The following is a 27,756-nucleotide window of genomic DNA, read 5'->3' on the forward strand; positions in this document are numbered from 1 at the left end:
AATCCAGTGGAGCTGGCCCTGATGATGCCCTGATTACAGAGCTGCATAAACCAATACAGCAAAGACCACGGTTGACAACAACTTTTTGCTACTCTGTAAGGATTCGTGTCATAAAGTTTCGTATCACAGTGAGATGTAATTTTTATTTTTTATGTAAAAGTCTCTTTGAGAATAAAGTCTTTTTAATGAGGCCTGACAAAATCTGTAGTAAAATATAATACATAACAACTAAAATAAATATATTCTATCGCATTACAATTTTTCATATTGTAATGTCTCACATTTATCATATCATGCCGTATGATAGCATACTATTTTATATTGCATCACATAGCAATATATTTAATTATATTGTGCTATACTGTATTTCATCACAACATATCACGTTTATCATATCATTCTGTTTCAGATCTAATCTTTGCACCTTAATTTAACTTGATTTTATTACTTTTTACAAACATTTTGAAACTGGGTTTCTGGTTCAGAAACCGTGTACGAAGCCACCTTTAACTAAGCTAAACTAATGTGGTTGTTTACCTCTGTTGTTGAATGATGATTAAAAAAATCTGACTGCGGGCCAGCAACATTTTGTTGATGCACACCAGCTGGTCAAAGTATTCATGACACAAGAAAGAAATCAGACCAGAAATTCACAGATGAACTTGGAAACAGCAGAACTAAAGCCTGATTTATACTTCTCCGTCTGCTAGTGTTTTGAACGGCTGTCTTAAAGAGTCATAAGTCCAATCACAAATTTGAATACTCCCAGAGGTCTATTAGAGCCAAAAAGATGAAAACAACTGTGATTTTGATGAATTTATTAACATGTATTTTCTTACATGCGTAACAAGTGGCACCTTGATAAAAACACTCACTGAAACCCGAGAAGCTTTTTTGTCCATATGCTGATTTAGTCCAACTTTCTTTAAACCAATCATAATGAAAGCAAAGTTAGTAAACCCCTCTGTTTTATTCCTCTACACAAAAATATTTGCTTCTTAGTTGAAATCACCCATATGTCGCTACCAGCTGGAGACTTTAAATGTTTAGAAAATTAGTGAATTGTCAGTTGGAATCCCTCTGAATTGGATTCTTTTGATACGTTTTCTCATGTCAAGCCTGCCATTAAATGGCAACATACGGCATGCACCATATTTGTCAATGCTGTGTAGGGATGGGTTATACCTTTGACATTTGAATCGATCTGGTACTAATTCCCGGTACCTACGAATCGATACCGGTACTTAACGGTACCAATTTTCGATACTTTTGAGTGTTTATTATTTTAATTCTCTTTTATAATTAGATATATATTTTTCTCAATTTATAACCATATTTGATAAATATCACGATAAATAACATACAACTGTTTGTATTTCAACATCGTCCTTGTAGTTTTATAACCTGATAATTAAACTGAAGCAAACATCTTTACTGTGAACTAAATTTACTGTGTATCTTCATTCCTTTTGCCATCTTTTTTCAATTGATTTTTCCTACTGGGAAGTTAGAATTTCCTAGGAGAAAGCGAACGCACCATTAGATGATAACAACGGTAGCAATGGAAGCTAACATATCAAGCTAACGTTATCTTAAACAGTTTATTTAACTGCTGAAGCAGATTTAAACGATGATGCCTCACACTTAAATCATTGTCACTGGTTTCATCTTCAACCAATCACCCGTCGCATTTAGTAAAGTGAAGCCAAACTTTAGTGCGCGTTCATGTTCTTCTAGTCGGAATTTCGGAGTTCCGAGGAGAAAGCGAACGCACCATTAGCGAAATGGAAGCTAACAAATCAAGCTAACGTTATCTTACATTTTATTTACCTACCGGAGCAGATTAAGATGAGGATGTCTCACTTAGATCGTTGTCGCTGGTTTCATCATCACCCAGTTACCCATCACATTTAGTGAAGTGGACCCAAGCGTTAGCGTGCGTTCTTTCTACCGTGCTGCTCTGTTTACAACTGGCTCGCAGCGACCGACGACATCACGCTCTTGCGCATGCGCAGCTGTCTAGGCAAGTTCTCGTTGTGAAGGACGGGCACCGAAACGAGGCACCGTTTCAAATGAAGTGAATCGGTGCTCGGTCGGTACTGTGGAATTCGGTCGGTACCTTAAAAAGTACCGAATTCGGTACCCATCCCTAATGCTGTGCAAATTTTCTTCTTGAAATTTTGTTACAAAGTATCTTAATTATGGTGTTTGCAATTTATTTTCATTTTATTGACAATTTTGTTTGCAATCCGACTATCAAATTTAATTTTTTGCCTCAAAATCAGTCACAACTTAGTTTTATACCAGCCCCTCCCAAAGCCGTCTCGTTTTTCTTGAACATGTGGTCTCAGGAAAACTCAACTGAGAAATGTTTTCCGAGATCAGTGGACTCAGACAGAGGTCTCCTTTATAAGCAGCTGAAAACTCGTCTGTTCAGGCTGGCTTTGGTGTGACCTTCAACACTACCCTCTCCCGATTCTGCCCTTTCTACCAATTCCGCCTTTCCCAGGATCAACTGATACTTCAAATCAATTCAATTCAATTCGATTCAATTCAATTCAATTCATGTATATAGCAACAAATCACGACAGTCATCTCAGGCACTTCACAAAGTTAACATTCCAGTACAGTTCAGTTCAAGCCAAAAATGTCATATACAAGGAGTCCAGCACTTTGCCTCGAGTCATTGACTAGTATCAGTATCTTTACAGCAATCCCACTTTCTTCTTATTCATTTTCTCTTTCCCTTTTCTTACATTTTTAAACACAATTAAAAAATCATTTTTATCATATCTTTTAAATCATTCCTATTTTAAAATTTTATTTATTGTAAAGTGCCTCGTGCTTTTTACCTTGAGGCGCTATATAAAAGATCATTTTCTTACTTTCTTTCTTTACTTCAGTGACAAGAAAATGTTTGATAACGTTCAAAATTCTAGCAACATTAGAGCGAGATTTTGGTTCACATTGCCAATTTTTAACCAGCCCCGCCCCTTTTGACAATCTTAAAGTCTCTTTCCGGAGTATTTCTCTCATCCAATGTCACCATCTAGTGCCTGACAAGCATATCTCACAAATTGTTTTTCCTTTTGTTTTGTCAAGATGGCTACTTCACTTTTCTAAAGTTAAAGTTAAAGTTAAGTTAAAGTCCCATTAGTTGTCACACACACTGATGTGTGTGTGAAATTTGTTCTCTGCATGTGACCCATCCCCTGGGGAAGCGGTGAGCAGCAGACACAGCCGCGCTCGGGAACCATTTGGTGGTTTAACCCCCCAATCCAACCCCTTAATGCTGAGTGTCAAGCAGGGAGGCATTGGGTCCCATTCTTTCAAAGTCTTTGGTATGACCCGACCAGGAATCTAACCCTGATCTCCCAGTCTCAGGGCGGGCACTCTACCACTAGGCCACTGAGCTATGAATGTACTTCTGTAGCCGACAAACAAAGCTAAAACATGTTGTTTTACAAGTATTGTTCTCATGTTATGTTGTGTTCTCGTATATTTATATTTTAGAGACTTGCTTGTCTGTGAAAAGTTCATCAACTCTGCATCAGCAGAGGTATTCCTTAAATTTGAAGCACATAAGCGGTAGTCTAACGCTATTGGTTAGTTCTGGTTGGTGCTCAGTTTTCTATAGGGAACCTAAGTCACTTCCGCATCACGTGTCCCCGGAAGAACGAAAGTCAATGGGGCTAAAAACGCTATTTTCTAATTCTGCTTGTTTTGTGCCATGGATTTCACGTATGATGTCCGTGAATTTTAAAGACACATTTTGATACCAAGAACGCACTTATTTTCAAACGGGGGAGGCGTTATTTAGGTTTTGTGCCAATGTGCCGATTTCCAGTTTATTGTCATGCTAATTACGAACTTTTACAAGCTGATGAATCTCAAAGTACATGACTGGCATGGTCGAAACACCCATCATTACTTTTCATTTAAACTGCAGTAAAACATATGTGTGATCTAGGGCATAAGGTAAAGCGGATTAGAAAATAGCGTTTTTGGCCCCGTTGACTTATGGGCTCGACACACGGGAGGCGACACCGCCTCTCCTCCATTCATTTTCAATGAGACATGCGCGACAAAGCGATAATCGCGGGTCTCTCTCCTACCAAGCGAAACGAGAAAAATGTGCGTGTGAAAGTTTGCACTCGTGCACGTGTCGTGCACGGACGACCCAGCGACGCGATCCCAGAAAGTTGAAACATTTTCAACTTTTCATCGCTGTCGCTCGGGCGAGGACCAATCACCGGAGGTTTCATTCACTGACCAATGAGCGGGCAGGATGCTCCGCACATCTCCGAGCAAACATGGGGGAGAAGTTGATTATTATTATGTTTTATAGTAAAATCAGAAGTAAGATTTCACATAACTCCAGCAGCACCTTGTGAAACATCATATCTACCACTTTATTAACTCTGAATCGCTTAAATAACCTTAATTCCCTCCAACCTGACACAGCCAAACAGAACAACGGAAGTTTCGATTTCGCCATGGAACAGAACGCGTAGACGGCTTTGCCACTGGCCGCTGCCACGGATCGCCTCCCGTGTGACAGGTCATAAAAGCGACAGCGACAAATTTCGCTGATCGCGGTCGTTTGTCGCCTCCCGTGTGTCGAGCCCATTAGGCTCCCTTTTGCACAGAGCTCTGCGGGGCATGGGGTGTGCTTAGCAAAAATGAATAAATAAATAAATAAATTCGTATTGCTTACATTATATCAAAGTACATTGTGAGACAATCACTTTTATGGATTTCTTAAAAATCATACATAATTTCTGAAAGGAGAAAACTCTGGAAAGATACTTTAAGGTTTCCCACGATCACCATAATGGCTCTAAAGAAAATCTTTTAAGGTAATCCTGCATTTTGTGTCAAGAGCGCTCCTGTCCGCTCAGAGGGATGGCGAGACTGCTTCCATCATAAATTCTGGCATTTAGGCATGTTAAGATTGTCTTTCTCTGATTTTCGAGAAGAAATAAACGGGCTGCATTTTGGATGACATCTAGCCAATCAGAAAACAAGATGATGGAAGTGCACATCATGCTCTGTTTCCACCATGTTTGTCTACTTTAAAGTCACGTTTCATGTTGTGAGATTGCCCGTCTGAGCGGTGAAAGCCCGTGAGCGACAGCCAACCAAAACCCGTGTATCCCTGATTTTTTGTTTATCAACACGTGCATAGTATCTAATGCGTTAAATATTTGTGGACAATTTTAAAATCCTGCCTGTTGAACTGGGCTTTACATGAGGACATAGAGAATTTTTCAAATTGCTTCAAGACATTTTGGGAACTTCTTCACAAATACCAGTACCACGGTTTGTCGCCAGCAGTTTTGGCCCCGTAAAATACCAACATGGTTTTGGACTTTTGCAGGATAAAATGAACCTGCAAACTTCATAAGGATAATTCTTTAAGAAGATCTGAACTGAAGACTTTCTGCAACAAAGGGACATGTGCCGTGATACCATCCCAACCCTCCCCACACAAGAGGATAACTCCAAGCCATCAGAGTCACTCTGCTTCGCCGCGGGATAATGACTGGAGCGAATCCATTGCGCGATAACTCATCTCTCGAGGTCTGTTGGACTTCTTTTTCTAATATGAGTTTTTGCGTTTCATAAACCCAAAAATTCATTTCGCTCTGTATCTGCTGATAGTTTCTCTGTTAGTGAGAGGGGATTCTGCAGCTGGGAGATAGAGATGGTAGAGAATTCGCTCCACGCTGCAGACGTAGCGGGAAAACTGAGATAAGAATATTGAACAGGGGGAAAGAATTTCTTCTTCTTCCCCTAACCAATAAAGTGACAGATGATGGAAATGAAAATGAAACTTCTTTCTTGTTAAACTAGGCTCTATGTTTTATGGCCTTTCTGAGCTGAACTGTGCAGCGATTTTCCATGGAACGCTTGTTCAAAGCCACAGAGAGAGATCAGGAAAGAAATTGGATGAAGAAGAGTTGATGCAGATAAAGTTCACAGAGGTTTCAGAACTAATACTGTAATTCATAGAGACTTAATACATTTTTATGGATTTCTCAGATACAAACAATGAATCTATAATTTCTGTCCAATCATAACGCGCAGCCTTAAACCTCCAAATAACGACGTCTTAAACGGGTGAATTATCGTCCATGTCAACATGGACGCTTCTGGTTTATTGTTTATAATTAAAGTGCTTCTGAAACATGAAAATGTTGAAGACGATTCTGCTATTTAAGGCCGAGGCAGTCAGACAGTTAATCAGTCCCCATGATGATGCTCGGTATTATGTTGACACATCTTTCGTTCATGCATGTGGGAGGAGGCGACGGCGGGCAGCGCTGCCATTTATCCCGCCAGTAGCCCCGAGGGGATTCTTCGTCTTTGGCTGTGTTCTTTTTAATGTCTGGCAATTAAAGTCAGTGGAACTGCCGAAGAGGAAACTGATGTGTAAAAGGGTTAGAAGACGGATTGAAAGAAGACAGAAGCACAACACAAATTAAAAGCCTAGCTGTCCTTGAAGAATATTGTCCAGGTTTCCTTTAAACGTCTGGGGGTTGACCAAATTTATCTGGAAAAATGGTGGCGTTCCAATCGTTTTGGTCAGATCTTGAAAATAACTATGTGCTATGAGTCAATGTCTCCAAATGTCACCATTTTAGTCTTTGCTAATGTTGATCAGCTGTGTAGCTCTGAATGTGCTCAAAGTTTTCAGATGTGGAAAAAGGTCTGTAGTTCAGGGAAATGAAGGGTTTCTGATATATTTTCAACCTTATTTTATTTTAGATCAAAGATGCAACAAACTTCTTGTTTTTTCTTGGCTATACTTAAAAAATGGGATTTAACCTTTTAGGACCTAACGTACATTGTGAAAACACTGGCTGTACTTGCACCATCAGATTTTATTCTGATGAACTAAGACAAACCCTTCCCAGTACCCAATCAGCTGTGGTTCTGCTTTTAATGTCACTGTTTGTCTTACCATCTGCACAACGGCGCCCAACGCCCAACCTTCTTCTCTTCAGCTTTACATAGCTGCTAATAGATATGGCTGGATTCAGTTATAGAGGTTTTTAACATGGGTTAATGAGTATGTTATAAAGCACCTTGGGGGGTTCCAGGGCTCCATTTACCATTCACCTGGGGGTGTTTTTCAATGCCAAGGAATCTTGCCTTGATGTCTTGGCCCCGCCCCGGTTGCCTGGGAGATACGTCATCGGGAGCCGCCAAGACGTGTTCCATTGTTCATGTTCTACCGAGGCGTGTTCTCCGTTTGTTAGCCGTTTAGCTAGCTGAGCAAGGACACACGGGAGGTGTCTTTTAGCCTATAGCCTTGGTCAAAAATTACCCAGAATACACTGTAGTATTTTCAAAAAGACAGCGGATCAGAAGCCGGCAGCTACTTCAGAGACAATTTTCAAGTTTAAAAGTAAGTCAGTAAGTCAGTTAATTTAAAATGTTTTATTTTTCTTTAGATCCAAAGAAGTTATCTATGGTTGGTTAGTTGCTTAGTAGTTGCAGCTTCGGTGGCTAGCAGGTAGTATCTCACTTATATTTTTAATTTAATAAACATATACACAATTTAAAAAGTATAAGGTGTCACGTGACATTACGTGACCGCTGTGGAAGCTGCGGTCACGTGATGTAAGTCTGTTCCATTTAACCATTTTGTTTGACCAAGGAAGGACCGTGTCCTCGTACGCAAGGCGCCTGGCCTCGCAAGACATCGCCTCGCAAGGCCAGGCGCCATTGAGAAACATTGAGAAACACCCCTGGTGGTTACAAAGATATTTCACGTTGACAGTAGTGATTTTTTAAAATAACAGCTCATAAGCAATGCCTTGAGCTTGGCGAACAACTTTGCCAAACATCGTTTACACGACGAGCTTGGATCCTGTTAAGGGCAACTTTCATTCACCAGAACGCCAAATTTCCTTTGAACATCAATCAATCAATCAAAGCTTTATTTATAACATCAGTCCGCCTGATTCCCTCCGCCCTCCGTGCATCTCAGCAGCGCTCATGGGCCGTGCAGTGGAGCAAATCCATCCAGCCCAGTTCTCATTCACCGTAGCAGTTGATGCTAATGCTTTACATATCTGTCAGAGTGACAGGCACAGCGTGTTGGTTTGTTTCACTCAACAGGAGAAATTAATCACACACATTTAGTACAACAAGAGAACATTTGAGCTCTGCGTTAACTGCTCTCACGCTGCTTTTGATGGCCATATTAAGACAATAGTTTCAGGCTTCTCATTGAGGCTATTTATTAACAGTTCTAACTTAACTGTCAGCAGCCTTTGAGCCTGTACAGTATATGTCTATGAGCGTTTACAGTACGTCGCGTGGATTAACAAATACTAAAAGTCAATCAGAAGCTCAGATTATTCCAGAGTGTCTCTGGTTTCCCAACCTGCATTACTGTGAATAGAAATCTCGTCGAAGGCGAATGTTACTTGACTTTTTTTCTCCACGTGGTAAAGTGCTCGCCACAAATGGCAGCTTCATGTAAAGTAAATCATTATTCGGGCACATTATAGGCAGATTACATCTATTAGTTACTGCTGTGCTGCTTTCAAATGGCGTGCCCATGGGAGAGCAGAAAATCATTTTAAACTTCAATAAGTTACAAGCGGTGGTAAGCCTACCCGTAATCTGCACAAAGCCCCAGGCAGCAGCCAGGCTGGATGCAATTAGGGGGGGAAATAAAATTCCACACAGTAAACAAAGAGAAAATGGGAAGAATAAAAAATGTAATGAAAGTGAAATAAACATAACAGAGTGAGATCTTCTCCGATGACTGTGGCCATTGAAATCTGTAATTATCACGGCGCTGTAGCTGCATGTGAGCTGGAAAGTGGCTTACATCTCAAAGCATTCCAACAATGTGTGTTATGACCTTTGGAAGCACACTGACGTTGTATTTCCATTTTTTTAAAATATATAAAATAGCAGCATTTCATTATGAGCAGCAAAGTACTTGTACTTTGCTGCATTTAAGCATGATTTTGCAGTATCTGTGCTTACCTTGATAAATATTTTTGAAGTCTGCTTATTACTTTGACTCCACTACATTTTAAGGCAGTTCAATTGTGCTACATTTTCTAAAAAGTTTCAAATTCAAAAGTACTTCACCTCTGAAGGAGACCTGCAGTACATTCTCTTATCCACGTCGGACTGCAGTTCCAAAGGTAATACTGCCTACTGCTTTGGGGAGAAGTTTGTTTGTAATTATTGTCATGTATTGATTCTATTGAATTTCACTTTTACTTTCAGTTTTCCATTCTATTACAAGTATTATGTACGATTTCCTATTATTGTTTATCAGACAAAAAATGTAATATTTTGCATGAAAAATACTGATCTGTAACATAATATTAACGACAATTAGTCGTAGACAGTAGTTTTACCCTTTTCAAAACAAAACTCAAAACACACATGTTTAAATCTGCCTACAACCTCTGATTTTATTGAAATGTTTCTCTCTGTTTTTTCTTTGGGTTTTATTATTGTTTTATTGTATTTTATTACGTGTTTTGTGTAAAGTGACCTCGGGTGTCCTGAAAGGCGCTTTTAAATAAAATGTATTATTATTATTATTATTATAATTGCATCTTTTAGATAGATTTAGGAGAAAAACAAACACTTTTCATCACTGAAGTGAAGCTGCAAACATAAAAAAACGCATATTGTGGAATAAATAAAATTTATTTAGGGTTTTATTATTTAAAAAAAACTGATTTTCCCTGCAGTTTAATATTTAAAAATGATATTCGGAATGCAGGAGAAACGAATCTCTGTTGTTTTGGCGTAGCGTCCCGCCCCTTTCACACTATTGGTCAGCGTTTCCACAACCACACTTCTGATTGGACGAAGTGGAAGTCCATCTTACAAACCAGGAATTCTTTTAAGGAAGAAGTGGTGTGTTGGCATTTTGGAGAAATTTGGCTCAAGTACACAAAAATAGTTGGTTTGTTGGTCCTGTGGGCGCTCACACTGAAGCCACGTTATCCGTGATGTAGAAATACCTCCGCTGAATTGCAAGTTTTCCGGTTAAAGGGAACGGTGTGAGTATATTCGCTGAATGAAAGCTGCGTGTTTTCACCTTAACGACACAGAGATTAGCACCTTTGCTAGGAAGTAAACATTTTTGATGTCAGTAAACCAGGATTTTGTTTCCAAGTAATCTCGTACAGGAAAAGGATGTGAAAACGTCAATTTAAAAGACTTAATGCCCGTGTCTACTTTATATGAATAGGTAAAATATCTCTAAGCTCGAAATTAGGTTTGTCCAGCTAGCTAAAAACTAGCATTTCTCTAAAATAATTCATTATTAGAAATCATTATGGTTATAGTTATGGAGCTGATCAGTGCTTTCTTTAACATTATTTTTGTTTGAAATTGTTGACGTCATTATGACACTTTAGCACAGTTTTGTGAATAAAAAAGCTTTTTATTGGATTTATTAGAATATCAGAAATGGTTCACAAAACAGATATGTCCTTTTTTCTTTTTAGATTATATTTTTTGATTTCTCACATTTTTGTTTTAAAACGTTGAATCAGCCTGGAGTCCACTGGTGAGATAAAGGTCACTGATTGCTTGTTTAACTCTGCAAATGAACTTTGAAGTAGGTCAGTGTGACTTTACTTGTTGGTTTTAGATGCCTCACCTTGCCTCACCTTCCTACGCTTGTCCGGGTCGCGGGGGCAGCATCCCAAGTAGGGCCTCCCAGGCAATCCTCCCTGGCCATGTCAGCTTCACAGCTGGGACACCCAGGCGTTTCCTGGCCAACCCTAGAGATGTATTTCCTCCAGGTAGTCCTGGGTTGACCCGGGGACCTCCTACCGGCAGGACATGCCCAAAACACCTCAGAGGGAGGCATCCAGGAGGCATCCTGACCAGATGCCCGAACCACCTCACCTGGCTCCTTTCGATGCAGAGGAGCATCAGCTCTAGTCCGAGTCCCCCCGGATGTCCGAGTTCTTTACCCTGTCCCTAAAGCTGAACCCAGCCACCCTGCAATCTCGTTCTTTCTTTCTGTCGTTTTTGTTTTAGACGCACAAAGACAAAAGCTTAATAAACTAGTCTAATATTAATTTAGCCATAGACAAACATAGCTTTGTTCATATATTTCAATAATATAAGGGCTTTATTGTGCTCTGTTGTCACGTTTGCAGCCTTCTGAGCTGTATTGGTTTTCTTGGACATTTGGGCTTCTAATTTGACTTCTTTAATGTATTTTAGTACTTGAATCTTTTTGTATAATTACTGACTTTAAAAGAAGTTATTATGTTATGATCATAGTTTCTTGATTTCATCTGACATAATTGTATTCACATCAGGTGTCATTAGGCAGAAAGATACACAGTTTAGCAGAAAGCAGCTACCGATTTAGTTAAAGCGATTAAAAAAAAACATCTCGTTCTACACGTCGCCATTCTTTAGTAGACTCTAGTCTCTTCTGCTGATGCGTTTTCATGAGGAAGAGTTCCCTGAGAGTGAGGCTAACTCACTTCCTCTGTCGTGTCACATTTTTCCTTGCAGTTTGAATCAGTCATGCTTCAAGAAAACTAACGAAAAGCACTTTTCCAAAATCCTGGACATGGTTTTGATATTGTTGTGCTAAAATTGTAGTTCTTAGTTAAATCTGGTAAATATGGGGGGATGCCTGAAGCAGGCTTAGCTCCAATAACATAGTGAGAAGTTGCTAAGAGAATATAAGCCGTGTTTGATTAAACCAAGATTTACATTACATTATTCTTTCAACAATTTTCATATTGCATGAATCTAAATTTTATTATAGGATTTACTATGAACTAGACCATGATTTGTTTTTTAAAATAAATGTATAGCATAGCCTTTCAATTAGTAAAGATGTAACCCTATTTTCTTGATGAAACCTGTGCATAAAAAACAGAAAGGTGCACAAACATTGTTTAAAGAGCATAAAACTATCATTTTTTTTACTAGTTTCTGTTCTGGTAAGTAAGTAATATTAATTTATAGATTCATGGTACATGCATAACATTTTATTTTCTCATTTTCTGAGGATACTCAGACCCAGAAATCAAAAACAACATGGTTATGAAAAGAAATGCTACGTAAAATTAGGGCCTAAAGATGGAATTCACTCATTTTTGCATGTCATTGATTTCGAGTCTCCTTTTTTAGGTATAGCAACCATTTTAATTTAAAATGGACATGTTATGACCTAGTTCTATGGTCAATAAAAGCATTACAAGTCCTTCGCAATAAACCCCTCTCGCATGAAGCGATTTCAGCAGTTTCATACTTGAAATTTTCAGTACCTTCCTGAATGAGTCGTGTAAGGGATCAGTCACATGAGTCGTGTAAGGGATCAGTCACATGAGTCGTGTAAGGGATCAGTCACTTTCACAAAACAAGCTGGAGTTGGCCACACCCGCCCATCTCTTGCTTAGGCTGCTATAGTCCGAGAAGCTCCGCTATCTGGAAGGGGCTTGGAGTAGAGCCGCTGTTCCTATAGGGAGCCTACGTCACGCCCATCTACTTCCAGACCACGGGTCCCCGGAAAAACGAGAAAATGAATGCAAATCAATGGAGCTAAAAACGCCATTTTCTAATTCCACTTATGTGCCACGGATTTCATATATGATGTCCGTGAATTTTAAAGACGCACTTTGATACCAAGAACACGCTTACTTTCCAATGTGGGAAACGTTATTTTAGGTTTTGTGTGAAAATAAATGCGCTTCACGAAACTGACGTCATCAAACCAGACACAGAGGAAAATGGCTGTAAGTTTAGCGAACTTCAAATCCTTCCGTCAGGAGGAAAGAACCGCCATAAATCTGGTCATGTGGTAAGTAGCAGCTATGCTAGGGGAGAGGAGATTCTGTGGTGATGTCACATGTGGCATGTCGATTTCTAATTTGTAGTCATGCTAATTACGGACTTTTACAAGTTGATAAATTGTAAAGTACATGACTGGCATAGGCGAAACACCCTTCATTAGTTTTCATTTAAATTGCAGTACAACAAATGTGCAATCCCGAGCGGAAAATAGCTCTTTTAGCCCCGTTGATTCATGTTTTTTGTTCTTCCGGGGACCCATGAGCCGACCGGAAAGGGAGGAGACTTAAGCTTGGTTTATGCGTGACGCATTCACTTTCCGCTTGGTGATGCGGCTCGCGGATGGAACGCGCTTCACAACTCGCAGCGTTTATGGTTCATGCGGCTCGTCTCTGAGGTGAGCCAATATTCTCCCAAACTGTAGGGGGCAGCATGGACCTCTACAGCATGCATCCAACACTACACCATAGTAGAAGTAGAAATTACTGTTGTTTACAACATGGCACTCCAGCATTTTTTAACAGCGTCCTCGTCTTTTTCGACAGTGCGAGCTATTTCTCTCCAAGAATTATTACCAACGTGTTGATCACGGTGATCTCTGAGAGCTGAATCATACAAATGTCTGTATTTATGAACCTCTGCCATACTAGTTCTTGCCAGTCCGCCATGTTTTTCCGCGTCCGACCGTCCGCATGGTTAGAAAATTTCCTAGGTGCGCGGTGCGGAAATTTTGGGCCGTGCGGAGACGCGGTGGAGGGGCGTGGTTGTTAAAATGACACAATTTCGCCGTGCGGACCTCGCGGACGCGTCAAGCATAAACCAACCTTTAGGCTTCCTATGCTACTTTCCCCATTTGTGATGTCACAAGCAAAGACATTTTGAAACGGCTTGTTTTAGGCGCGTAATCCTAAAACCAAACACTGACAAGTAACAGATGGACTTTCTACACGTTTAAAGTGTTTATAGAGGCAGTAGAGACCTATGGGGCTGCACAAACTGATGCAAAATGTAAGTTTTGCATGTTGTTTATGTTTATTTATTTACATAAACATAAAATGATGCAAAATGTAAGTTTTGCATATTGTGCTTCCTTTAACCCTCCCACTGTCCTAATGGGTGTCCTCACCCCTGCCACGTGGACCTCAAGGGATAAACCATCAATCCTGCTCAATGGTCAACTTTCCTCGCGGGGTCACCCATAAAGACAGTGGAAGGGTTAAAAATAAAAACTCATGATTATCTGCTCTGCTTAGTTTTTGCACCAGATATTTAGAAAAGGGAGTTGTTACCATCATTTCACTGCATTTTATTTGCTTTCTCATGTGGGGATTTATTTAGCATCTTTTCACTTGATGCAAATGTAAAGCAGGTCGGAAGTGTTTTGTGGAGTTCTCAGCGTAAGTGGACTGCATGTGACGATAAAGACTCCAAAATGTGTTTTTCTCATCAGTTTAGGCATAATATTGTGAGTCTGCCACAGAATACAACAGACCTCAGCTAGCCTATTGTGTCAAACTGTAAACATTTGGACAATTTTCCCTTTCTTCTTTTTCCCCGACTTTAACTTGCATCCTTTAATTTGCTGACTCTGGTTCCCGACTGTTGGAGAACAATAGTCACACACATGTCCCCCTCTTCTGCTGCGTAGTTGGAAATGTAGCTGGAAACAATGTTTTTAGTGTACGGTAACATTCAGGTGGCAGCAGCGGTCTCCCATGAGAAGGTATTAGTCAGCAGCAGCCAGCCACGCTGCTTGAACATGCTAATTCGGTCTCTGTCTTCTTTTCCCCAGCTGCTCCTCCAGACTTTCCACTGCTCTTGCTCCTCCTGGATAAAGATAGATGCATTTTCTTTTTCACCTCACAGTTCTCCGCATGCGCTCGCCTGCATACACCTTTTTCCTTTCAGTCATAATTTGTAATATATCCATCCATCCATTGTCTGAAACTGCTTTGTCCACGTAGGGGAGGGGGGGGGGGGGAGGGGGCTGGTGCCTATCTCCAGCGGTCAATGGGCAATCGTGCGGGGTACACCCTGGACAGAGAGCCAGTCCATCGTGGAATTTGTAATATATTTTTTAAAATAATATCTCACAAAACAAACATGTGTTATAGGGATGTAAGAAAATGTAGATTATGGCAATATGTCGTGGTATTTTCCCCAGCGATATTATATCGATATTCAAAAGCTGTGTATCGAAAATATTGGTATAGCAATATATCGTGAAACATTTTCTTGCAAAAATGTTTCAATATTCAAAAGTCGTGTATCTAATTTTTGGAAAAATTTACATGGAAACATTTGTGTATTTTCTTTTCTTGTGGTGCAATTCAAACGCAGACCACTAGTTGGCAGCAGTGTGTAATGGGTTTTGTTTCTTCCATTGAAATGCAAATCCCTCTGTTATGGTTAAACATGTTAAGTATCAGTTTGGACATTTTATTGAATTTTCCTATAATAAATTTAGTCTAAAAAATCACCAATATCGTCTGACTGAATGTATCACAATATATCGTGATATATTGTCTCTCCTGTATCGTAATACGTATTGTATCGCCAGAATTTCACCAATACACATCCCTAATGTGTTACATGAATCAATCCTAAACCTTTTAGCCAGAGTACACATCAAATAATTTATTAAAACAAGAGCCATGTTTTCTTTACCTCTTCTTTGTTTTAATTTTTAACAAAATACAGATTCAATGTGGGCTGCGCAGTGGCGCAGTGGTTAGAGCTGTTGCCTTGCAGCGAGAAGGTCCTGGGTTTCGCTTCCCGGCCTGGGATCTTTCTGCACAGAGTTTGCATGTTCTCCCTGTGCATGCGTGGGTTCTCTCCGGGTACTCCGGCTTCCTCCCACAGTCCAAAAACATGACTGTTAGGTTAATTGGTCTGTCTAAATTGTCCTTAGGTGTGAGTGTGTGTGTGTGTGTGTGTGTGTGTGTGTGTGTGCGCATGATTGTTTGTCCTGTGTGTCTCTGTGTTGCCCTGTGTTGGACTGGCTCTCTGTCCAGGGTGTACCCCGCCTGATTGCCCGTTGACCGCTGGAGATAGGCACCAGCCCCCCCGCGACCCTACATGGATAAGTGGGTTCAGAAAATGGATGGACGATTCGATGTGTTGTGTAGAACCTGTATGTCAAATTTTGTTGTAGTTATTAGAAATCAAAACATGTCAATATGATCTAAAACTTGGATTTCAGTATTTTATCACCATTATATTACATAAATTGCAAAACTCACTACTAAACGATTAAATGTTGTCCTTTATTAAATACAATAAAATGAAAGTCACCAGTGATGACTTCATGTTACTTTTAGGACCCTAAATGCTTTTTATTTATTTTCCTAAATTTTCATGAAAATTGATTTTTCTGAATTCCATATTTTGTGATTTACACTTAAAGGAACAACGTGTAAGAAACCTACATACAGTGAAATAACCACAGAAATGTCTTAATGTCTCAGTCATGGAGGAAGTTTTTACTGAAACAGTCATTCTCAGTTGGCTGGGAGGTTGTCGGTTTTTGTCCTTTCAAAAAGCCTACAGCTGGACGTAGTCTTTGTTTGCAATCTGAGCCCATGGGGTTGGCGAGAGTGCACCGAGCTAACGCAGCAGTTGCAATTCAACTCCGGCAGGCAAAAGCTCCAAAGTTGTTTAAAGAACCAAACCAATACTGTGTGATTTCTATGTGTTAATAAAGATGTGAAATCAATTCATGTAAAATGATTGTGGGGCGACGGTGGCACAGGAGTTAAGTGCTCGCCTCGCAATCAAAAGGTCGCAGGTTCGAGACCCGCTCAGTCTGTCGCTGTCGTTGTGTCCTTGGGCAAGACACTTAACCCAGATTGCCTGCTGGTGGTGGTCGGAGGGACCGGTGGCGCTAGTGCTCGGCAGCCTCGCCTCTGTCAGTGCGCCCCAGGGCAGCTGTGGCTACATTGTAGCTCATCCCCACCAGTGTGTGAATGTGTGTGTGAATGGGTGAATGACTGATTGTGTTGTAAAGCGCCTTGGAGGGTTCCAGGACTCTAGAAGGCGCTATATCAAATACAGGCCATTTACCATTAATGAGTCATTCAGAACTACGACAGCAAGCTAGCAGCAAGATGGCAAACAACAACATTTACTCCAGTGCCAGAGAAATATTACTGTAATAAGTGTAGTAAGTGCTCCCTACCGTAAAAAATCCAAGAGCGCTAGCACCAGATATGGGAATGTATTTTTGTACTAAAACCAACTTCGTCATGGTGCTGATCCGTAACTGGAAGCAACCTTGAAAGTCACGGAACGCCAGTGAGCTAGAGGCTTTTTGTTTAGAAAAATGGGCTGCAGTACTCAAATTTGACCACAATAAGTCATTCTTAAATATTGCCCCTTTAATTGTTTTAATCTGAAAAACGACTTATTGCATGGTTGGTTACAGCGTTCCTTGATTGCCTTGATTTGCTTGAAGAAATTGGGATCCTCTCAGTTCTCATCATCACCATCTGAGCAGGAGCAGAAGCAATCAAGAAAAATGCTAACAGTAATTTATCAATTCAACAGACAGTGATAGAACGTTTGATAAATATTTACTAATTCTAACGCAAATACAGCAATCAAAGTTTTGAACTCCAGTAAAACACTCAATTCTTTATTAATTCACTAAAAAAATCAGCTGATAAATTATTGAATCAAACATTTCCTTTAAAAAATACCTCACATAAGCGTGTCATGCAAGTTAAATCAGTCACTTCATATATGATCCTAAATATCAGACAGTATTTCATATTATACAGTTTAAAACTATAGTTTTATATTATAATGGTGCACTGTTCTTGCTCGGTTTCAATGAAGCTTATCGGTCATTTGCATTGTCGTGTATTTTCCTACGATTTTTTTCAATCATACACTGACTAGAGCTGGGCGATATGGCAAAAATAGATTATCACGATTTTTCCAATATTTTATCACGATTTTTTATCCATGAATAGCATAACTTCAATTGCGTATTAAAGAAGAGAAACGTTGAATAAATAAACATTTATTCATATTAGGGATAATCAGCACAGTGCTAACACACTTATATTTTAAACTCACACCAGAGATGATAAAAGCCCTGAGAGAAGCAATTACAAAAATCTGTTTTTCTCATTTTTCAAGTAACTTAACATAAATTTAAATCGTAAACATATTTAAAGTGCAAACATGTCAATTGCATACGTATTGTGCAAACATTAACTTGTTCAAAATACTATGTAGCTCCCAGTTGCTCATGTAGTGGATAGTTAAGCTCAAATACGGCTCTGATGTGCGGCTGGACCAGAGATCGCTTGTGGTAGCAAATAACTGCGCATTCTGAATATTTTCTGCAACGCTCACTTTGCATTCAGCGTACATGCGTGGAATGGCGGTGTTCGAAAAATACTTGCGGCTGGAAAACTCGTAGCCGTTCTTAAATCCCGCTCCTACTGTTCGCACGGGACACAAATCTTTAACCAAGTGGTACGTCACTGCATCTGTCACGCTGTTCCATCGTCTGCTGTCTCTGTCGTAGGGAGTGAGTTTTGTGAGTGCTTCTGTTAGCGTTTGCTGCCTGGAAGAAGCACTAGCCGCTGCCGCTGCAGTCGCAGGCTTTTTAGCTTTAGCTGCCAGCTGGCTCTCATTGTATTGTTTGGGATGCCTTCTTTTCAAGTGATTAAACAAGTTTGTGGTGTTGCCATCACTTGTCTTGACGCTCTCCTTGCAAACTTTGCAAATGACGTTTCGCTGCTCTTTGTCGTCTGGTGAAAAACCAAACCAGTTCCATATCCTCTTCGGAACGAAAACCTCGTTGTCGCTCTCAGCCGCGGCCGAAGCCATGTTTGTTCACACACAGGTGAAAACAAGCGGGGCACTAATATATTACTATGACTCACTCTGATTGGTTAAGGGTCAAACAAAGGCGTGTCATTCGCCGGAGGTAAGTTCCCTTTTCATTCAGAGGCAGAAATTCAACAGCAGAGCTGTGAATCGTGATAAAAAGCTCTCTCAAAAATGACAGACCGTCAGATGTGTAGATCGTACAACGGTCTAAAATCGTCATATCGCCCAGCCCTAGCACTGACAAAACTTACTGTAACGTTGTTCTGTGAAATCACACACTATGTCTGGATATTTTAAAAAATAAAGGTAAACGTGTAATCGCAGGTTACCTGCAGCACACCTCTTCATCTCAGCTCAGTCCCAAACTCCTTAATAACATTTGTTTATGTTTATATATTTAGCAGACGCTTTTGTCCAAAGCGACTTACAAGTGATAATCGGCATATTGCCCTTGAGGCTAACAACAACAATAACAACAACATTGACATCTGTCATGGAGAGGAGGGAACAAGGAGTGGACAGTAGAGAGGGGGGACGGGTGCAGGGAGGGTGCTAGTTTAGAAGATGCTCTCTGAAGAGCAGGGTCTTCAGGAGTTTCTTGAAAACTGAAAAGGAAGCTCCTGTTCTGGTAGTGTTAGGAAGGTCATTCCACATTTGTGGAACGATGCATGAGAAGAGTCTGGATTGTCCTGAGCGTGGTGTAGGCACTGCTAGCCGACGATCCTGTGATGACCGGAGCGGCCGGGCCGAGACATAAGCCTTTGCAAGAGGATTCAGGTAGATGGGAGCCGTACCATCTCGGACTTTGTATGCTAGTGTTAGCAGTTTGAATTTGATGCATGCTGCTAGCGGTAGCCAGTGGAGCTCAATGAACAGAGGGGTGACGTGTGCTCTTTTTGGCTGATTGAAGACCAGATGTGCAGCTGCGTTCTGGACCATTTGAAGAGGTCTCACAGTACAGCCTGGAAGACCAGTTATTTGTTTGGGTTGTACTGCAAAAATCATAGGACTCTGCTGTATTTGATATATTGTTGTGGAGAAATAACGATTATTTTAGTTGTGTGAAACAAATACATCCAGAAGTCGTTACAAAGGCATGTGCTTTTTGAATAAAATCCATCTGTTTTATATATTTTATAATTTCTTACACAAATGGAGTCACAAGCAGGATACAAGTAACATTCTTTTAGCTCTTTCTATTTTACCTTTGAGCTGTCAGAGCAATCAGAGCTCGTGGTGTGAAGAGAGAAGGTATTGTACTAAATGAGACCGATAGGAAGCCACACTGAGAACACAACACACATGGAAGGTGGTGAGAATTAATTAAGTTATGTGCACCAGATGTATGTGAAAGATGAGCCATCTGGCTGATCAAAACTGACAACTCTTCTCCATATAGGATTGTGCAATTACTTGATCTCTTCCTGCAGATTTCACAAGTTATCTTTCAGTGCGGCAACAGGAAAGGAGCCAAATTTGTATTTGATGAAACAAAATGTTCAGGTGCAACAGTGATGCAGCTGTGAAATCGTCCTGCTCAGATGGCTGTTTTCTTTTTTTTAGTTTTCTATCAGACGAAGGAACAGAATGGGAAAGAAGGATGCCGGTGCGACCAAGTTACCCGTCGATCAGTACAGAAAGCAGATCGGTGAGTCTTTCTGTCCTCCAAGCACTGATGAACTGTTTATTTGAGCAGTGGCATTATTTCCAGTGCATTCATATTATTTTTGACATGTTGACAATAATCGGAAACACATAGGAACATTTGTATGTTTTTACTTGTTAACACTACAGCATGAATGTTTGATGATTTAAAGTTTAATGGAAGACACAATAACTACGTCAACTTAATTAAAACCATAAATTCTCAAAACAAGGTCCTGATGCTGTTTTAAGTGTTGAGGCTCCTCCTCTTGTTGTGGAAATCCGTTTTATCCAAACTCGCCACTCACTGCTTGCTTTGATCACAGCACATTAATCACTAAAACAAATGAATAAATAATTAATCACATCCGACACCAAGACTTAAGGATTTAAGGTTTGGTTTTGGAGGAATAAGCACCATCTTTGCCGACTGCTTTTTAGTCGTTTGCACTTGTTTTATTTAGTTTTTTAATGAATGAAAATTAATTTTCTTGCATTTATTCAAGGAATGCAGTTTCATATATATATATGTATACATATATATATATATATATATATATATATATAGATTTAGCAGCACATTGATTGTGAAAGTCAACTGAACACTCACTGTGTGTAATATAAGTTTAATAAATCTCTTAATATTTATAGAACTTAAAACATAAAAAAAGGTGTGTTGGGGTCCTTCGGGTCCTTCAGTCAAGTAGTGGCGGCAGTTGGCCACACAGGTGCCTGATTTTTTAAATTTTGTTATTGGCTTTTTCAAGAAAATTTTGGCCAATGGCTGATATAGAAAACATTGAATATACCGGTCAGCCTCTAGAGTTAAGCGCCTGCCCCGTAACTGAAGGGGCGGGCAAGACATTTCACCCTCCTTGCCTGCTGGTGGTGGTGCCGTCGTACGGCAGCCTCGCTTCTGTCAGTGTGTCCCAGGGCAGCTGTGGTTATGTTGTAGACTCTTGCAGGCGTATCAAATACAGGCCATTTTTTACCATTACACCATTATTTAATTGATTGAGGGCACGCATTACGAAGGATGGGGCTGTGTGACGTAAAAAGTGGCGTTCAATGACCAGAACATGTCACCAGAACATAACCAACTGCAACACAATAAATGCAGTGTTATACAAAATGGAAGGCCGGTAGTATTTATTCTCTTACAGTAACAATTTATCAATTTTTTTGAGGAATTAATTAGCGATTTTTTGGTTTAATTAACTGTGCAATAGAAAAGTAATCAGTAGATTAAATGTCTAAATAGTCATTAGAATAGTTGACTATTCGATGAAATAATCGTCAGAATAATTGTTTTAAAAATAGTCGTTTACCCCCAGCCCTACCTTGTAAGATCATTAAGAGTCCAAACACATTCAGTTGGGATTTTAAATGACACCCCCCCCCCCCCCCCCCCAATAAAAAGAAAAAGAGTCCAAACACAGAACTTTGTGGAACCCCACAAAAACACTGGTGCATTAAGAAGTTTAAGTATTTTTGCACCAGTTGGATTCTATCACTTACAACGCTCTTGGAAACGCTGGTTATTGGTGGAAACGATAACAAATTGAAATCCAAAGAAAAATAAAGAAACATAATTTGATACCAGTGAAATTTTGTGAGACTTCAGTAGGAAATTCAAAAGTTTGAGTCCAGTGAGATACATGCATCTATAATTTTTAAAAGTAAGTAAGACACTTGTCAGGACATCTTTCTTAAATGTGTCTCAGTAAACATGTTTTATGCCAATGGCGGAATAGTGGAGAAAAACTCCCATCTTCTAAGATTGTATGGGGCTAATTAAGAGATGGCTCGAGCTGCAAATAATAATTAGAAATAGTAAGAAGTGGCTTATTCATTCAGCTCTAAGTCCAGGGTGATTGTTGAGCTGTACCATCATCTCTGCTGGAGTGCTTTTGTCATGTCAGATGACTGTCACAGGGCTACTGTTGACACTTTCTCCTTAAATACCATTATTAAGCTTGTTATAAGTGGCTGCCCTCGGGCTAGGTTGGGTTTCTTACATAGACGTGTTCACCGTGTTTGAGTAGTAATTGCTGCTGTCTGTTGAGAACTAGGAGAAGCTGTCTACAAAATGAGACATAATTTTATATCTCCAATTCAAACCTTTGCTAAATGTAATTTTGTCCTGTTTAAAAAAACTGTTGGAAGTTGTACTTATTTAAAGTAAAATATTTATCCAGCTAGGCTAGAAATGGTTGTTTTCTATTAGTCCCTATAGCACAATCATTTAATTTTGTAGTTTATGTCTGAATGATAACAGAACAGCAAATACATGTCATGGATGCGTTTGACATCTCTCCTTCAGTTGTACCAGCCTTTATCCTGGCAGATGCTAGCATTTCACACCATGTGGTTCCTGACTGTTTGACTGCCGTCCCAGAAAGACACAAAGACAAAGCGTGAGACTGTCAGACATGCTGTCGGTGTGTATCCTGGATTATCCCAGGGCTCAGACTGTACTGGACATTGGGCGATCTGTCCACATAACGTCATTCTGTGTTTGCTGCATGTGGAAGACGAATGGTCCCTGCAGACAGAAATACACACACACATATTTAGCCTTTTTTCTGGCCTTTCCATTGGCCTTATTTAAAAGCCCTTTACTAAACTTAAAACTCGTGACTTTAAAAGTAAAGCATTTGCTTTCTTTGAGCCTTGTATTGCCAGATTTTCTTCTAGTTGTACTTGGGTAAACCTTCAACCAGTCACGGTTTGGCCAAGTCCTTGTTTATGTAGTCCTATAAATGTCTAATTGGCGTATCATTCAAACTGCTGCATTGTTAGATGTCTGATTCAGTTCTGTTTTCTAATAATGGCCAACTTGTATGATATTCGAGTGACAAACCCTTCATCGCTCTCTTGAGTGCTCAATCATAAGTGATTCATTTTGGCTAATACCCCCTACCTGCCCCATTATGCTAAACGATGAAAAGGATTGAGATAAAAAATAATTTCTCCTAACTCCAATCAGACACCATTTAAATGCAACAACAACAGGCAAGAATAAAAACCCCTGAAACAATGAAGCGTATTGGGCAAAGCTACTGTAACAACAACAGGTACATTCGTACCCTGTTGAAGCTGCTTTCTATGGGCCATTCCCATCTGTACCGGGTCGGCCCGGGCCGGGTAGCGTAAGTTGTTTACATATCTGGGTGGCCTGGTATTTTTCTGGGCCAACCAAGGCTCATTCTCAGCCCTCTTCTCAAGGGGGTCTGCTTCAGGCCAACCAGGGCCAACACACCCACTGCTGACAGCAAATTCACACCTTCCATTAGAGCAAGCCTCTGATTGGTGGGTAGAATCAGCCCACGTGGGCTTAAGGCAAGGATGTGTGGAATCAACCGGGCCAGGCTGGGGCCGACTGGGGCTATCCGGCCCGGGCCGACCCGGTACAGATGGGAATGGCCCACAAGACTGGTCTTCAAAGCTGGTTCCACTTCTTTGAACTGGCCTGATTTTACATTCACGGCCTTTACAGAAGCACAGATGGATCTTATTATTGGTCTTCAAAGTCTTGTCATAAACACGGGTCAGTGTTTGAGATGGGTGTTTGTAGTGCTGGCTGGTATTAATAACAATGACAAATAAACATTTGTCTGCTGGCTCCAGACTCAAATAACAGCTGAAATCCAGTTTATTGCTTAAGAAGTTCAGCTGTAACACAATATAAGAGCTTTATATCATCGTGTAGCATTTTTCTCCACGATAACCAATCATAGGCTTTGTGTAACTGCTCTTGTTTAGCTCCAGTTAAGTATTGATTCTAACGAGATGGTTATTTGTTTGTGAGAGAATGTTTATTCCAATTTCTTCTGGAGGATATAAAACTGGTTCAGCCGTTAAATAAAGAAAAGCCCTGTTGTTAAAGATGACGGCTGTTAAAGGGGATTGTATAGGGAAGTTAACTTTGACTCACTAATATTTTATCTTCTTGTACAGTATTCCTCATATTAGCCAATTAGATAGTATTTAATTTAATTTGTACCAGGGATACCAATTACAGAACACAAAACATGACACTTTACACAAGAGTTAAATGCATCGGAGTATTTAAAGTTGTGAAGAAAATCTGGAGGTGCTCTAAAAATAATGTTATTCTTCTCCAATTTCTGACAGTAAAGGAGACATCCGGTACCCCCAACCCCTCCTAATACATTCCCTCTAGCTAGCTGTCTGCTCCTGGCAACATGGTCTCCATTCCTATTAGCTCTTCGGAGAGCCAGTGGGAGGTGAAGGGGCAGTTTAGGGCTGGAGGGAGATGGGGAGAAGAAATGGAAACTAAATCTGAGATTTCAAAAACAAACAAGGAGAAAGCTGGTTTTTAAAAAGTGTTTTGTGAAAGTGGGCAGTTGCTTAGCTTCCAGGTCTACGCTCTATTTATTTTTTATCGTGAGACTTTCCTCGAAAAGAGAAACAAAGACGTCCCTCATTATAGGTACATCAGACAATTCTTTTTCAGAATCACGTAAAAGCTTCAGCGTTTGCACCAAAAACGGTTTTTATTTTCAGTGAAACTTTTCTGCGACTGTGTTTCGTGCTGCTGTCCATCTTGGCCAGGATGCTCTTTAAAACCAGGTCTTGGATCTCAATGAGTCCTTCCCAAGCCTAAGGAAGTCCAGGAAGCACCAACGTTGTGTCCTAAAGTTGAAGTCGGCAGAAGGACCGGCTCACTGTCATGCCAAACAGCTGACTGGTATTGGAGAATGGCCTGGTGTCCAAAAGGGCAGCAAAGCAGCCATTTCTTCCAAGGAAAACCAACATGGAAACATGATATTCTGCTTTGTGATTGTTTGGGGCATCTAGGAAAAAGGATTACTCCCAGAAAAAGAGTTGATTGTTCTCACCAGTTCTATGAAATGCAGTGATTGTTATAACAACATTAAAAATAAAAGCATTCCTAAAGGGGGTTTATTTTTTCAGTGACGTATAGCCAAACTAATTACTTTCTTTATCGTCACAACGCCATTTTCGTTACTGATGCATTAAAGGTCCGTTACTATAATTCAGCAATAAGGTCTACTGAAGCTGTCATCATCTGACCGAATGCAAAAGGGTAAGATGTTTACATCCGAGCGCTAACAACCAGTGTGCAACGAGGAAGACGTAACCACAGGTCTTCCCTCACAAGCTAGGTCTGCTCACCTGTTCACAGCTCAGATATCATTTCATTCGTTCCTTGTTACAATCTCAGATTTTCCTAAATCCTTCTTCAGTTTTCCAACTGGAGTCAGTTAGTGTTCCTGATTCTCGCCTAAGTCCCTCTAACACAAATTGGGTCAGCTTGCACCGTGGGCACTCAGGTGTAACTAGAACAAACTGGGCTTCTTTACCACCCAGCATCAGAACTTCCGTTTGGGTCTGACTAAAGTTCGTAAATTTGATTCCTCAGTCAACATACGTCACCCCCGTGTTTAAGTTCCAATGGCTTCCCATACCCACTCGCATCAAATGTAACTCACTGATGTTGGCCTACAAAATCCTGAATGGAAGGGCTCCCATCTACTTGAATCTTCTCATAAAGGCTTTTGTCCAGCCTCAATCACACATTTCAATGAAGGATTGTGGGATAGCGGGGCCAACACCGCTCTCAAGAACATTCAGATTTTCCTTTGATGATCCACAATGGTAGAGGTACTACCGGAATGAGCATACTTGTTTATTTTTAACAAGCTCTTGAAGAACCAGCTTTTCAGAGAGCATCTTCTAGACTTGGCTCTTTTCTTTCCCTACTCTAATACAATTTATTAGTGCACTTCCCTCTATGCTTCCTAGAGCTGCACCACAATATATCGTAAATATATCATTATCGCGATATCAGCATGCACAATATGAATATCGCAAAGAACAGATAAATGTCGCAATGAATGGTCAGCTCAAATGTTTGCTACACATAACGCATTCTGTCAGTCAAACGGAAGCATGATGTTTTTTTTAACAAATCAAATAGAGCTCTTCACCAATTTGGCCAATTGGGTAGGTTCTTACCATACCATACCAATTTTATTTATATAGCACATTTAAACACGGCATGAGAGCCGACCAAAGTGCTGAACAAAACACACAATAAAAACAATCAAAAATAAAAACTAAATCCATTAAAATCAAGTAATCCAACCCTAAAAGGAAAGGTAGAAAGGGAATAAGTTAGACAGAATTAAAAGCCAGAGAATAAAAGTGAGTTTTTAAACGAGACTTAAAAAGGGAAAGAGAGGAAGAGAGTCTGATCGGGAGGGGCAAGTGGTTCCAGAGCTTTGGTGCACAAACTGAAAAGGCGCGCTCCCCGCGGTACTTACAGCGAGAGCTAGGGACATGTAGGAGGTGTTGGTCAGCTGATCGGAGGGATCTTGTAGGGACATATGGGTGAATGAGCTCAGACAAGTAGCCAGGTGCTAAGTTATTTAGGGATTTAAACACAAAAACCAGGATCTTAAACTCTATCCGGAGATGGATGGGGAGCCAATGAAGATTTGCTAAAACCGGTGTGATGTGTTCCCGCTGCCTGGTGCCAGTCAAGAAGCGAGCTGCTGCGTTCTGCACTAGCTGAAGTCGAGCGAGAGTGGAGGAGGAGATACCGTATAGCACTGAGTTAGAGTAGTCGAGACGGGAAGTAATAAATGCATGGACAACTGAATGAAGATGATGCCTTTTTAAAATGGGCTTAACTTTAGAGAGACGCCTCAGGTGGTAATAACAGGTCTTAACTACCTGGTTGACATGAATGTCCATTTTTAGTTTAGCGTCCATCACAACCCCTAAGTTTGTGACACGGTTTTTCAACCCACTTGTGATAAATGGAAGGGTCAGTTGGGGACTTTGAGAAGTACCAGGGCTGAAAATGATGGCCTCTGTCTTAGCGTCGTTCTTATAGGTTAGATGCCCACCCCGAGGCGGACGGCACTTAATTTTGAAGGTTAGCGAACACCTGAGTTAGCTTTGTTCTGCTCTTTTGCTGATTCTGCTGTTCCCGGGACCCACTGATTGCCTTTTCTTGTTCATTTTCTTTTCCCTTTCCTCACATCTTTTGCTTTTCTCATTTTTATGAATTTTTTCATTCAGTGTTTCCCTTACATAGCCGTAGCCGCCCGCCACGGCTGAAATCCCAGCGCCACGCCTACAAGATCCCGTTGTATATATATATAACATTTTTTTTGGCGCTGTTTCCCAAAGAAGCAGCGGGAACTACTCTGTTGCTGCTTGTGATCACAGCCAGCAGGCAGCAAGGAGGCGGCGGCAGGACAGGGTGGTTACAGCTAGAGATGAGCCGGATACTCGTTTCAGATGAGTATCCGGTACGGATAAAGCATTTTTGACGAATACGAGCATGAAACGAGTAAAACTCGTAAATATCTGTAATCGTGTTGAAGAAAAATCCTCATTGGGTAACTGACTGCCTTCATACTCTGTGATTGGCCAGTCACATAGAGCGCC

At 40.5% G+C, this 27,756-nt stretch overlaps 2 protein-coding genes across 4 annotated transcripts in view; one reads left to right on the top strand and one right to left on the bottom strand.

The window, feature by feature from the left end:
* The window catches only part of cap2 (cyclase associated actin cytoskeleton regulatory protein 2), a 306,371-nt gene that overhangs the window by 167,167 nt on the left and 111,448 nt on the right, over positions 1–27,756 (bottom strand). The gene's annotated exons all lie outside the window — the stretch shown is intronic.
* Positions 1–27,756, top strand: part of triqk (triple QxxK/R motif containing) — a 183,260-nt gene that overhangs the window by 128,075 nt on the left and 27,429 nt on the right. The window contains exons 1-2 of one of the 3 annotated variants that reach the window (XM_015973850.3): positions 9,896–10,052; positions 20,227–20,311. In XM_015973850.3, coding sequence (XP_015829336.1) covers positions 20,251–20,311 — 61 coding nt within the window. In that variant the 5' untranslated portion in view covers positions 9,896–10,052; positions 20,227–20,250. Of the gene's footprint in view, positions 1–9,895; positions 10,053–10,224; positions 10,244–20,226; positions 20,312–27,756 lie in introns of those variants that run through there. The other 2 variants (XM_054745202.2, XM_054745201.2) reach the window with 2 other exon arrangements.

Source organism: Nothobranchius furzeri, chromosome 19 (assembly GCF_043380555.1).
Source record: "Nothobranchius furzeri strain GRZ-AD chromosome 19, NfurGRZ-RIMD1, whole genome shotgun sequence".
Classification (NCBI taxonomy): Eukaryota; Metazoa; Chordata; class Actinopteri; order Cyprinodontiformes; family Nothobranchiidae; genus Nothobranchius; species Nothobranchius furzeri.